Source organism: Aphelocoma coerulescens, chromosome 1A (genome assembly GCF_041296385.1).
Source record: "Aphelocoma coerulescens isolate FSJ_1873_10779 chromosome 1A, UR_Acoe_1.0, whole genome shotgun sequence".
Lineage (NCBI taxonomy): Eukaryota > Metazoa > Chordata > Aves > Passeriformes > Corvidae > Aphelocoma > Aphelocoma coerulescens.
The window spans coordinates 9,873,547-9,888,826 of record NC_091014.1 but is presented as its reverse complement, the minus strand read 5'-3'; the positions used below and the strand labels follow the sequence as shown (position 1 = coordinate 9,888,826).

Here is a 15,280-nt window from a genome sequence, read left to right as displayed (position 1 = left end):
CCACCCAGTGGTTCTGTGTGTGCACATGTGCACGCTCCATTCTGCAAATTTACTTCCATGGAGGTCTCTCTCTATCTCAGTCTTTTTTTCTCCCCTCCAGCAACATAAACAAAAGTTTTCCCACAGTTCTGAGACTTATTTCTTTGAACCTAATGAACATGTCGACTGGCTTTGGTTTCTTATTCATGGAAGGCATTCAGCTGTGGCACACTGTATACAGCTCTCCACTGTAATCAACCAGCAGTTCTCAGCCACCAAGGAAGAAAGCCATGTACGGTGAGGGAACAATGGCCTCCTCAGTTATCTCCATGGAAGCATGCTAGTGCATAGATTCCTCTCATTAGGAGACTGGGGGTTCAAATTTGATACTATTACTCACACTGGACCCTTTTTGCATTGGGAAAAATCGAAAAAATTTTCTGTGTTAACAATTATTTTGTTGGAGTTGTTTTTCTCCAACAGTGCAAGACAAGATGCAGTATCTTGCTAGTACCAAGCTTCCTTTTGTGCCACTGCATACCTGTAGAGATCAGCCCAGATCCACGGAAACACTGATGCTGTCTCCAGACCATTTCCTTACTAGTTCTCCTTCATCTCAGGGTTTTATTTGTTTCAGTTAAAACCAAACTGCAGAGTGCTGGAACATCACCTGCAGAGTGACTTCCACTTACATTTTCTTTAAAAGATCTGTATAAAGTAATATTAAATTAATATGGTTCTGGAGTTTGTTTTTCAGTTTGGTTTTGTGTGGCTTGGTTTCTTAAGAATGAACTGGGAGGTCTGCCATAGCAATTTGGATATATTTATCAAGTCCTAAACAAAAGTTAGTTGCTGAATAGCTGAAATGATCAGACTTGAATAGTGATTAGGATTTCATTAGTGGTTTCTGCTGTGCAACAAATGGCCCTTGCAGTTGTAAATTCCATGTCTTTGTTCTGTTTCTCATCATATCTTATACTTCAGTATATATATATATATACTCAGTATGACTTACTAAAGAACTGTGCTTCCATTTTACCCTCAACCATGTAGTCGGAGGAATAAAGGTGAAGAAATAAAATAGCTACTACACTGTTTTCACTTGTGTTAGTTTAAAACTTGATTTCATTTCCTGCATGTAAATGTTCAACTTGTAAGTCTCAGAGTGAGCCTCAGACATAATTACTGACTTTGTCACTTCAGACATAAATATATTCCAAATTGCTTAGGTGTAATTATGAAATATGCAAGGACAGGACTGGATGCACTAAATGACAGCTCAAAACCTACAATGTTCGTATTTCCTGTCAGTGATTAAAGCATGACCACTTTGCTAAGTACTTTCCCTCCAAAAATGGTATTTGTACCACATCTGAATTTTAAGATACTGAGGCACATCCTCTGCATACTTATGATTTGGAATAGCCCTATCCTTACAAATACACTTTTACATTGGTAAATGGAAGGTCAAATGGATCAGCTAGTTGCCAAGCATTCAGCTGTCATAAAGGCACATCCTACTTAATTGAATATACCAGGATAATAAATACTACCTCCATGTTTAATTTAGCATACTTTTATTGTGTGTTTTACATTAACAGTTTAGTATACATTATAATTTTTATTCAGAAGTAGATTCTTATATCGATAAAATAAGGTACTTGGAAAAAAAAAATTGAAAATTTTTGGTTTTAGTGTCCCACTTTGCTGAGGATGAAATATCCACTGCAGCTGTGTAGACTTTCCCAACAGTGAGGGGTAGGAAAGATGTCAGCCATTGCTGCCATGTGTGCTATTCAGTTGAGAGAAGTTTACCTCATAAATTAAACTATTCTGGCAGCTAAGTTATCACATGAAGCCTAATAGTCCTACTTTAAAGGATCTGCTCTGGAAATAAATGTTTATTGGAAATATATTTTGCTTGCGGATGACAGGATGAAGTTTTGAAAAATCTGAGTTTTCCTGGTTTAACTTCTCCTTTAGCGAAGCAAGTGTTCCAAATACAGCTAATGTCAAAGGAGATCTGCAGTGTATTCAAAGACAGGCCTTCATAAATAATAGCATTTAACCATGAACCTGATTAATATTTGTTTACAAAGGGGTTTATGGAGTTTCTCAAAAATTCTTTTAAATGGGAATCAAGTTACTTCTTTATGGTGACCTTCTACTTCTGTAATTTTATCACATGATAATGCAACATAACAGGAGGTGCTATTTGGGACATAGCACTCAGCCTATAAGAAATGTGTACTTCTGCATGACAGTGCTTAAAAATATGTAGAGCTTCCAACAGCACATCCTGGTTTCCTTACTGAAATACTTGTCAGACCTTACCAGAACAACTGATTCACTTAGATTGTCATATGAGAAAGGACTGTCATGTTCTCTCCCCTTTTCCTCTACTCCTCTTGTAAATGTTGTATTTGGGTCGTTGAAAAGTTCCTATATCACATCCCTTCCCAAACAATGCCCTAATGATTTATGGCTTGAAAAAATAATTATTTGCTATATATAGCTACATATAACTTTACATAAAACCATATACTTAAAAAATATGCTAGGAAGGTGATAGCTATGACAAGATTTATTCTCTTTTAACAAGTGAAGGTAAATTGTACACGTGTGAAAAGCCTGGTTTTGTGTGAAGTCTTTTTACACAGGGTAGCCTATGGGACTGGAAATCAATGTCATGTGGAGCAGCAGAAGTGATGGTTTACAGACTCATCACCTCCAGAGGACTCAAGCCCCTTTGTTTTGTGATTTCAGCCACTGATCCTGTGAGGTGCCTGAACAGATGTGTGCCTAACACTGACTATCCTGTTATCTGCCATCTTCCACAGACAAGAACATTAATACAGCAAAATGTTCTAGTGCCTGGGATTTCCCTGTATGCCAGAAATCACTGCTCAGCTTTTTATGACACAAGGTCAAGTACATCAGTCTTCAAACATCTTAGAGATGTTTTCTATTTCTCCATGGTAAAACTACTCATGCAATGGAAAGAAGTGCTCTAAAAGGTACTTACACTGCTCCTAAGCTAGAGTTCTGGCTCTTCAGTTTTATTTTCCTGTACTATAGTAACAGGATATCTGGAAGTTTGAAAAGTTAAAGCACCTGTGAACTAAAGAAGGTTATTGCAGTCTGTAAACTAGATCTTTTGATGGCATTTCTCTGTGATTATAGTGATGCTTAGAATGAGTATGTCACACGTAACAGTTCCATCAAAAATGAGAGTAATCCTTAACAGCGTCCTTTTCCTTCACATTTTCTCTATATAAGCATATAAATACCATATGAAGGTATAGTTAATTAGATGGAAAGAAAGCTAGCCTCAGGTGATTTTGAACTTAAAAAATCATTTGCTCTAATGTTTCACTTAAAAACCACCGCTCAGAATCTTGACTGATGTAAATTGACACAGGTCTGCTGTCTTCAATGAAGTTAGGCTAATTTATGCCACATCTACTACTACTGAAATCAATGTTTCATCCTGAATTTTTACATTAGAAAAATACAACATGTGTAGTACCAGAAGTAGCATTGATCCTTCAATTAATGTGTTTCTTCAAAGTCATTCTTTTAGGAAAAAAATGCTCTTCCATCACTATATATATATATATAATATACACAGAGAGACAACAAGAGAGGTGCATAAATGTGTCAGAACAGGATGTCCATTACTTAAGAAATGCACTCTGAACCTCTTCTAATATGAAGTAAAGAAGGGATAAAAAAGAGTGGAAAGTATATTTCAGCAAAATTTTATGCGTTCAACCAAAGATTTTTAAAATACACAGAGTCCGGAAAAAGAAAATATGTTACAGGTGGTAGCATTATATAACTTCATATGCAATAACTTAATGTTTTATGTACATCATAAATCTAAACTGAATTTAAACCTTCTTTATTGATTGAGAAATAACCTGCAAGTAAAGTGATCCCAGATCTTTTAAGTTCATGCAGTTTAAAATTAGTTTTAATCTGTTGGACAGTGACAAGAAATTTGGGATTAGGAGACAAAAAAAGAATCTGGGTTAGTTCTTCAGACAGCACCTATTGATTTACCTCTGCTGAAGAAACCCTAATGTATTCCTGCTGAAGATCTGGCAAACAATTTTGTAAAGCTCTTGCAATGACTGTCTGAGCATTAAAAAAAAAAAAAAAGGTACTATAGGGCATTCTCTACACCTCCACCTGTATGTAAGGGTTAAGTAAATGGAAAATCCTGTTCTTACTGAAACAGGACTGTTCCCGGCTGGTTCACTCAAACTACCCCAAAGGGAGCCCTGGGGGAAAGGGAGCAGGGCTCCTTCCCCCTGCTCAGGCATGCACAGGCAGGTGCATTCTGCATCCTGTTGTGAGTTTCTAGGGGGTTTAATGCACCTCTGTGTCTCCCTGCAGTTGGATTTGTTCCTTTCATGCATAGATCTGACTTCTGTAATTTTGCAACCATTAAGTAAAACATTCCTACACATCCAGCCCAGTTTCTTCAGAAGTCAGTGGGTGCAAAACACAGCTGTACTAATGACTTTCTTGTTTTGTCTGGTAATTGGTTTCTTGTGTTGTATTGCATTATGAGGAGAGAATGCTACATATTGCCTAACCCCAGATCCCTGAAGTTTGTGTAGGTTTCTGTGTTAGGTCATCTCCCCTAAACTCATGCACATAAAATGGATGATATCAAGCTTTAAATTTGGCTGCCCTCAGGTATTTTCTGCATATCCACATACTACATTCTCTCTAAATATGTTCTTTCCTGCTTCCTCATGGCTTACGTGCTTAAAGACTATTGAAACATTAACTTTATTCTTCCCTCTAAATACTGTGGTTATTCACTTACACATCTGGAATGGATTTAAGCGAAGATTAGTCTGCTTTACTCCTCAGACTGTGGTGTAATTCACAACATACTAGGTTGTATACATTCATGCACATCATTTTTAATCAGATGCACAGCATGCTGTTCATATCCTTTTAGCTTTTTACAATTACTTCTTATACTGTACTTCATCAGACTCAATTAAACCTGCCTAGTTCCATCACCAGAAATTATTTTCTTCAGGTATGGAATGGGGCTGTGATACACTGCTTCATATCAAAGAGATATTCAACAGATATAACAATTCATATTCCCATTACTTTATGACTGTCACACAAAGTAATTTACTTCCTTTCCCCAGTCATAAAAACTGTACCATATTCCAGCCTCCTGCAGCCTACTCCAATTGCTTCCAGAGTCTCCTCTATCACTTGCCACTCTTTTCTTTAAATTTTACTTCTCTACCCTCTTCAGTTTGGCACACACTGATTTCCTCTTCTCCATCGGATTCAGGCAGGTGGGTTACATTCCAAGCTCAGATAAACAAGCAGTCGTACTAGAGAGTAGGAACATTCCCTGACTATTCCCCTAATCAGTTCCCATTTACCTTTTTAAGTGCTTGAAAAAGAAATAAGCAGATGGTGAAATCAGTTAATTTTCCACAAGTGTTGTGGCAGAAAAGAAATCTTCAGGAAGTGTCTTAGATGTCAGTTTTTAACTCATAATCAACTGCTTGTCTTTGCTTATACTTTTACCTTTTATAGTATGCTAGGGAGGTATAAACTCTACATGGTACAGAAGCAATGGCCCTTTGACGTCCAGTGCTGCTGTCTGACATGAGAACATAAACCATCTGGCTCTCACAGATGCAGTGTGCAGGGGTGCAGGGGTTAATATTGTATCCCCCTCATTCATGGTGTCTCTAATAGCTACTGTCAATCAAGCACCCTCCTCTTCCTCAACTCCCAGAGGAGAAGCACATTTGAAATGCCTGGCTAGGTAGTATGGGAAAGGAAGGAGCAGGCTCTAGCTGAGAGAAGGGACAAAATATTTTTCATTGCAAATCTAATAAATTAATTTATTAATCTGATTTTCACCCTTTCAAGATACAGAACCCAGGCTGACTGTTAGATTTGTCAAAGCTCAAGAAGAGGTAGGTACACTGCCTCCTTCCTGCCTCACTTTCTCTCCATATGGGCAGACCTGGCCTGAAAAAGCAGTAAACCCTTCTGCATAACTCTCCAGAGGACACAGAAACTTGTGCCACTGGAAGTGCAGGTAAAGATGATTTCACTCATAGCTTAAGTATCTAAAGGAAAACAAAAGCCAATGGTGTCCAAGGCAATTCAGATAAACATACTCCTAATTTCCCTCATTTGCAAAGGTGAAACCAAGGGTCATGAGAATGATTCAGGCTAAGGGGGACTTAGAACCCTACCACATAAATGAAAAAGAAAACAAAACCAAAAAACAAAAAAGTCCCCCAAGAATTTAGATTTTATTTATAGTTAGGGACTGCTAAAAAGCTAAAACAAACCTCCTCTTTCACTCCAGGGCCAAACGCATCATTGATTCAAGACTTTAAAAACCCAGAATGTTAAACTAAGGTTGGATCTGGCCTCTCATCCCTGATCATCATTTCTATAAATCCTTGATAAAGTGTGTGTTAGTTTTATGGTACAGCAATAAAACAGCCAAATGTAGAACTAAATGACCTCATACGAGCTATCCCTGCACAGATATATTCCCTTGGCAGATAGCCAAGGATTGATTGACACACATCTTACGGAACTAGAGTTAATTAATATGTCTACCAATTCCCAAATGGATTGCAGGAAGCAGAGAATCTGTTTAATGCAGTAAGCAATGACATACTGCGTGTGGTCAAGAGACAATCACTAATTGCCAAGAATGCATTGTAATAAAGCATTAAAGAATATGAACAAAACCCTTTCTGCTCTGCAGCTCCCTTATCCCTTCAAAACCTTGTTCTTAGAACATTTTAAAGACTTATGTTTCAAATATCAGAAGACATTTTCATAGGGAAAAATAGTTCCCAGACTATGAAGTCAACACTCAAAGGGTCTGTTAATTTTTCTATGAGAAGAAATAGTCCTCATTCATTCAACAATGATGTTTTTATTTTCAAGGAAATCTGCAAACCTGAATTGCAAAAGCATAAGGTAACTTGAAAGAGCTGTTTTTTTGAAGATCACAGAAGCTACAAGTAACACAATTATGGATTCACTAGTAAAACATATCCATAAATGCTGAAAGCAGATCAGGAGTCTGACTGCTAAACTGAAACAGTCCATCGAGCAATACTCAGGTAAGCCAGACAGAAAATACAGTAAAGGGGACTAACTTATATTACATACTCATCTTAACAGAAAAATAAGAGATTGGCTGTTCTGGAGAGAAAAAGTATTGAAGGGCAGCATAGAGACATTCTAGTCAAATCTTCAGCCAGGAAAACCAGTGGCTTCCTGTGAGTGAGCCTGCTTTTTACCAGGGAAGGCCATGCTTATCTGTTTAGTTGTGATAATCGATGACAAAATGGTACAAGGACTACCACAAGAATTCTGCAATATTAAGCAAAAATCAACAAGAGATTAAAGAAATGGGTGAAAAGAGAGTGATTTGTTTTTCACAAAAAAGTAAGGAAACAAAACCTAGGCCACATATGAAAAACTTCCTAACTGTGTGTCAGGACAAATCTGAGGAGGGGGATTTATGAAGGTGTGATACTATTTTAATTCTCAGCTGGGAAAAAGCTGAGGTGGTATCAGACTGTACTGACTGGCAGGAAACTAAAGACAGTGTTGGGCCCAGAATAAACACAGTGGTTGAACTACCCCTCTTACTCCTGGTACCTGTCCCAACTATTAGAAAGAAGAGTGCTTTTTAACTTCATGATCCAGGTAGAATGGGCTTACTTATACTTATTTAAGCCCTTGGGGGAAGGGATGCTGTGCAGGGGAGAAAAGTTAGAGATTCTGCTGTGATTTATCAATCAGCACGTCAGCACCTGATTCAGGAGCAGGTCTTACCAGATTTGCTTCCCAAGCCACAGAAACTAGTGAGAGTGCATTTTGGCAGCAAGAGATCATGGCTAAACACCAATAAAGATTAAAAAGAGGAAAAAGAAAAATATTGTTTTAAGATAGTTTACCTCAGGATGGCTTCCAACTTCAATATAGGTGCAGACTGGATGAAAAGCCCCTGTTCCACAAGCATACAGGTGGGTTTGGTTGTAAGCCTTAAGCACCTTGATGAAATTAGCACATTCTCTCTACAAAGAAAAGGAGAAAAAAAAAATTATTCATAGAGTTAATTCAGTGATTCTGACTAATGGGAGCTATTCCGTGTTAGAGATACATGGCTGAATGAACAGATTTGTAAAGTGTGATCATTTCATGCTGTTTATAAGATTGGTTACTGCTAAGCATTTAATAAATAGCCTGATTTAATTTCTCATTTAAATATCTTTGGTTGCTATTTAATAAAGCATCCAACTCCAAAGAAAAGATTACAGAAAAAAAGTCCTAATTTTTGTTTCAGACATGCTTCATCTTTGTAATTTATGCTATTGCTGTGTTTGTAAGACAAAACCCATTTATAGAAATGTGTCAGAATGAAATAATGAAGAAAAATGGACCAACTGTTTGCTTGTATTCAATTAAGTAACAATTAGAAGAAAAATGGGCCAGATGGAAGGAGTTGATGAAAACCAAATCATTGATACAGCATTTTTAACAATCATATGACTGCTGCCTCACCCCCACAGTCTGTGTCTAGGGGCCAGTCTTACACATATGAATACATATGTTAAACTTCCATACAATCATTGACAGCCCTTAGAATGTAAGCTTTGCAAGACTTGGACTTTATGTTTTCTTCCTAAATAAATTATCCATCATGACTTATTTTAAATCTCAGCAAATTAAAGCTTAATAGCAACACTAACAGTCCCTAGTACAAACACTATCTATTATCTGTTAACAAAACTGTCATCATTAATGACTAATGTTATTAAAATGGATAGCCAAGAGGACAACTTCTTCCATTTGTTTAATATTTTTATTTCAATCAGGTCTAACATTGAAAAGAAATATGTCAATGCCTGTGAGTCGGTCTACAGACACTATTGAAAAAAATGGATTTCAAACAAAAGGAAAATGACAACAAAAAAACTAAATATTTCCACCAAGGTCTGTGTTTAAGATGAGAAAAAATTTTCTCTGCATATTTGATTACTTTTTTGGTACAGTGCTCAACTCTACCTTTCCAAGTGGACCAGGGCCCATGGAAACACCACCTGAGCTACCACCCCCACAGAAATCTCCTCGACTGGCATCCTCCCTCTCTGTAACTTGCTTGCTAATTAAACCAGATATTCCCAAACACAAAATAAAGGCTCTGCCAGGAAAAGGCATGTGCAATTTGAGGCATGCCTTAGGCCACCACAGGGAAAAGCAATGAACTTACACAGATGAAACACTGATTCCCTGCCTCACACAAAGGACTGTACTGGAAAGATATTGCTCTTACAATTTTATTGTATATTTGCATAACAGAAAATGGCAATGCATTAAAAAGAGCACCCAGAGAAAAGCATACAGAATCTTACTACATCCCTGACTTACTGCTGTTAACTTATCTTTCCAACAGAGATGGAAGAGAAAACATAGAGATAGTTAAGGTAATCCAACAGGAAATTGAAAGAAATAGAGATCAATGTTACTCTTAATTCTTTCCATTCTGACCTTTCTTAATAAAAACACACACAATTTCTGGTCCATTCTTACTCTTCCCACACACAAGTATAAGCATGAGCATACATTTATTATGTTTATCCACAGACTGCTTTCCACTGTCATATGGTAGAGTACTAAGCAAATACCTGGCATAAATTGTAAAAAAAAAAGTTTCTATATTTTTATTAATGCTGTTGTTCTTTGCTGCTTTAAATAAAAGAAATATGGAAAACCCATGAAAGTGTATTAATAATTCAATGCCTACAAGAGTAAAATGGGCAAATACCCCAAATTCATGTCACATTAACAAAACTGAAATAGATCCTTTCCCAAATTCTGATATTCTGTGTTTCAGATGGAGCATCTGACTTTGACTCCACATAATTTAAAACTGAGCAATGATGTGTGTGCATTATAAAATAAATTAGAAGTTTCTCACTTAAGAGTTGTATCTGGCCAGATACAAACACAACACAGTTTCACTAGGACAGTGCTTTGCCTTGTCAGGTTTAATGTATCATGATTTAAAAAATGTCTTTACTACTACCCTTCATTAAAGTTTTAAATCTACCTACCTGAAGAACATGAAGTGTTAGAGGCTGGTGGCCACATACAAGATGCTGTGAGTAGATGGGCTGGATCCACAGCCAGTGTGAATTAATTTTGCTGATTTCAGAGGAATTATTCTGATTTACAGCAACACACCACCTGTGACTGTATATGCACTCAGAATCCCATAATCACACAGAATATTCTGAGTTGGAAGGGACCCACAAGGATCATCAAGTCCAACTCCTCAGTGAATGGCCCTGACAGGGACTGAACACACAGCCTTGGCATTGTTAACACCATTCTCCAACCCACTGAGATGATTCAGCTGCTTATCTGTAACATACAGCAAGAAGGTATTAGATAGCTACTGCTTTAAAGGTGAGATGGAAAAACCCTACTTAGATTAGGGGCAGGTGTCTTCTTTGATTTTTGCGGATGGAATTAAGAAAAATTCTGTCACCACCTTCACTGAATTATTCCATATCAGCCTATAGGAGAAGGTAGATTAACCCTATCATAGCCATATTTGAATATCCAGTGTTCAGGATTGGTAGTAGTGTAAATGAGAAAATATCAGTAAAGTGACTCCAAATTTACAGATTTAGCTTATGCATCCTTGCTTTCAAGCTCTTGTACAGGGTGTTTTTTACATTAGTTGTCTGAGAAATACACAACCTAGTTAAACAATGGGGAAGGTAAATACCTACAGCAATAAACCTTTGACTATGACAAATAAATTTATATAACATTTAAGGTTCCTAGTCCACTTCAGACTGCTCTTATAGCTCCCCTCTGTTTTATAGCTGCATAAAGGAACCATTAAGGTCTATTCAGTAAATTCTCATACACCACTCTACCAGATTAGGTTTCTTTATATATTTTACATGGTAGTAAAAAAATAAATAAAGAGGGGTATTAAACCACAATAAATGACATCAAAGTAAAGTTACAGTTCTGATTTAAGCCCTTGTCAACTCAGGAAGTTCAAAGTGAAGTTTCTGCCCTGCCTGGGAGACGATGCTATTCTCCCTGGAACAATACCAACAGGCACATGGATTTCCATCTCAGACTCCTTCCTTTGTCTAATTGTGCTCAAGTGCAGCTGCACAGGTACCCCATTATGTGTCGAAATGTTGTTCCTGGTCCTTTTATATTCTGAACTTAGCAAGAGTTTGCTTTGGGATGGTGAATATTGGGTTTTCCTGGTTTATGTGACTCTGGGACAAAATAGCTTCCCACAAATCTGTAATAAACCAACTTTAACAGCTTAGAATGATTTGCAGAGACTCTGAATCTCAGCACACGTGTATGACAAAGAAGGTGTCATGGAAAGTGTGCGTGCCCTGAATGCAGTTTGGGTCCACCACTATGTAAGACTTGTGTGACTGACTCCTATTCCCACTCTGTCTCCCCATTCCTGCCCTCACAAGACAACTCCTTTAGTGGCATCCAGGCACCATCACTCGTGAAGCCTGGCAGGCAGCTCTGCTGGTGCCGACACTGGTGGCTACGTCAACTCGACGACAAAGCAACTCCCCAACCTCCTTGGCTGGAGGCCTGGAATGACTTGGGTGTCTCCAACTGGGCTTGTCCCACTTGGCAGCAGAGTCTTCCCCTGCCAGACCCCCGGGCTAGCACTATATTGTTGGTGTGAAGGTCTGTGCCAGCAGGACGAGGCATTTCACTGTATGACTGCAGAGTGTAAGGCACTGAAAGGGAGACAAAGACAACAAAAGGCATGTAGTATCTCAGAAAATACGGCAGACAGGAGAAAGCATCCACCAGAGGAAGAGGAGGTAACCCAGAGGCAGAAGCTGTAAGGAACAAATTCTCAGGGAATTTAAACACTCTGTCTGCTTGTGCGGCCGCCCAGTGCTTTTGTATCCATTTTTACTTTCCCCAAGAAAGGGATGTTGTTTAAAGGGAACATATTCTGGGCATATCCATACCCTTTGGATATTGTACTTTGTCAAGCAAAACAGATGAAGCAAGAAATTAGACTTAAAAAATTATTTTCCAGGTGGAAATTGGTTTTTTACATACTTGAGAGCAGGGTGTTGAGGGAGTTTAAATACTTTTAGCCTAATAATGTGAATGAAAATGAGTGCAAGGTTTGAAAGATCTCTGTAGGCAGGAAAGTATTACATGGATGGGTTATGAAAATAAATGTTAAAGAAGAGGAGCACTGGGACCATCATAGTGAATCATTACAAATTCTTGCTACTAATAATCTTCATTATAATTATTAAGCTTAATATTAGGAAACTTTTCTTGTCTACATGAAGGTAACCACTGGTTTATGCCCTAAAGCTTGAGTTTATATATACATACATAGAGCAGAAAGCATAAGTGCTTGCATATGGCATAGAATGATTGAAGTAGATATTCAAAGGGAAAATTAGGTATTGTAACAAGGTACATCACGTGGGAGTTACTGCAGTCCTCAAAATACCCATTAATTTATCTTCCCTACCCCTGGAGAGGATTAATCCTCATTTATATTTCAATAAATGCTCTAAGATTTCCACAAGAGCTTTAGGTTCTGCCTTTGGCCTCATACAGAAGTGCCTCTATCTGAAAATCCAAGCAACTAAATCCCTACATCATGTCTGAGACCTTCTAGCACAGCCTGCAAGGTCTTCCTCTCTCTTTTCTGACACAGAGAACTTCTTTAGATAGCTACTTTTTTATGTATATAACTGCTGGATCTGCATCTGCAAACAGTTGTGATGGCAGAATTGCCAACCTACAAAGCATAGCCAAAGGAATGGTGACGTGCAGTAGCTGCAGCAGCCACCACAAACCTTGAGCACTACCCAGTTTGTTTCTCTGTTTGAAGGAATGTGGACCATAACCTTCATCAAAGCCCGAGCAGCTCCTACAGGCTTTCCTGGGGCTAGTTTGGTGTATAAGTGCACCAGGGCATCCAGCTGAAGCCATTCTACCTTGGGTCTGGAAGTTAAAGGTACGTTTGGCCAGCTGGAGGGAACACGCCCCAGAAATTCACTGGGCATTCCTGAGTGGGAAAAAGGATTGAACTCCATGTACAATAAACATGTTTACACTTCCTCTAGACAATTCTGAGAAAGTTGTGAGGTTCAGATCCTCAGTTCCACGCTAATGATTTATTGAAATTAAAGTGGCTAAAAGAGTTTGCATCATACTATAGTAATGCAGCCACAGCACCAACTCGGCTGCAAATTCTGCTATGCTAAAGTCCTACCTGTAGAACAACTTAAGAAATTATTAGACTGTCACATTCAGAGTGTGAATTAAAGTAAAAGAGGTCCAGTGTGTCTGGACAGGTGTCTTAACTCAAAATTTCAATTTCAAATATTATATACCAGCTATAAGGGCAGAGGGCCTGTCTTGAAGAGGAGATAAAGTGTTAATTAGGTTTTCCAGAAGGGCACCCACTCTATGAAGATCAATGTATCTGACTTACAAACCAAACAGGCAGATTTATTTTTTAAGAGTTTTCTAATATTTATATATCAAGTTGATAGAAGGGCTTATGCAGAGAGAGATTAGCCTGACAAAATAAATTACAAAGAAAATGTCTGCAACCAAAAGAATAAGAGCCAAATGCAGAAAGATTGAAAAACAAACAGTAAAGATATGTAACACTGATTAGGCTGTGTTATGCAGACTTTTCCCGGACAGTTACAAAAATAAAGTCCATCCATCTGTCAAAACATCTGCTCCACGTATGAAAATTAAAACAGAATTTAGGTGGGTTTTAGGAGTTTCCAGTAATTATCTCTCCTCCAGCAGTCTGGAACTTATGTCCTTCGATCTGGACTACTAACACAGCGAAGAGTTTTTAATGACATCTTTTTAAGTTGAAGGGTAAGTCCCTGTGACTAACTAATATCCAGATGTTTCTCCATATTTTAAGAAAGTGGTTTCATTTTTTTTAAACCAACTTTGATGCCCATACTGCTTCTTAGATATTACAACAAATTCAAGTGGCCAGATTATGTACGGCAGTAAGTAGAAGACTAAATCATCCTTTACATTATCATTAGTTTCAACAGTTTTCTGCTGATTTAATCCAGATAAGCATCAGACCCAGTAATGCATTCTTCCTCTATATCACCCTTCCCACATAGCCAAGTGATTAAAATATTGTAAGATTTTGTCTAAACTGGATGGACAAGGGGATTTAGAACTATCATCTAACAGCTGGACAAGCAAAATAAATACGTGTTTTATGTCTTAAATCAAAATGGATGGACAGCTTTCATTTGAAGTCCCATGCAAGAGGTTAATTATTATGTTTACTTTTTTTTTCCTTCTTCTGTCCCATTAGTTGAATTTTCAAGCTATGAGGTCAGGGATATCCATGGAGAATAAGTAATCCCTGATATTACTGCTGTCATTCAAATTTATCACACTGCTGAAAGATGTTCCAGGTTTATCAGGGAGCTTTTTAACTTCTTTCTTTTTCTGGTGGGCTACTGCTGTCTGCCATCAGTTCAGTCAGTACTGGCAGATATCTTTTTCAGCATGGAGCAGCATTGTTTCAAGGAAAATATTTCTGAAGTGTTAGTGCAATAAATATATGTGTGATTGCCATGTACACAGATGATGGATTCTCAGCTAGACCCGGCAAAGACTTCAGCATGTCAGTAAGCATGGGCGAGGAAGCCTCTTTGGGGTGAGCTCTGCATCGTGTGTGCTTTCACAGCTCCTGCTGTTTGGGTGCAAGATTTCATAAAATGCAGTAACATTATTTAAAAATTATTGTCGTGTCCCTCTTTTTATTACAGTAACATTTGGAAAAATATTGGTCTAAGCGCAGAGTCTGCCTCAACAGACCCAGAATAAGCATTGAACAAAGCAAATTATTTGGGTCCTGTTAAAATGAAATGGTCTTTTAAAATTTTATTTTATTGGAGTAGGCTGGTTGGCAACAGTGCTGCAGAGCTACTGTGTTAATATGGGCAGGAACAGGAAAGTCCCCAAGTACTGGAAGCTGTGTGCAGGCCCTAATGGGTGGGGAAATCCTGCCTGGCACCTCTACTCCATGAGATAACCTTCCAGCTGAACCTGTATAGCCAGGTGCATGATTTTAGAGTGGGGGAGGACAGCTGGCATGGAAACATTTGCAAACTGTGATTTATGACTGTGTACCCCTTGCAGCTGGGATCAATACCATCATTTACATCCC

At 38.1% G+C, this 15,280-nt stretch overlaps 1 protein-coding gene across 1 annotated transcript in view; it reads right to left on the bottom strand.

Annotated features, from left to right (window-relative positions):
* Positions 1-15,280, bottom strand: part of SEMA3A (semaphorin 3A) — a 172,180-nt gene that overhangs the window by 90,542 nt on the left and 66,358 nt on the right. Inside the window, exon 4 of the mRNA XM_069035440.1 lies at positions 7,971-8,090. Coding sequence (XP_068891541.1) covers positions 7,971-8,090 — 120 coding nt within the window. The remainder of the gene's footprint in view (positions 1-7,970; positions 8,091-15,280) is intronic.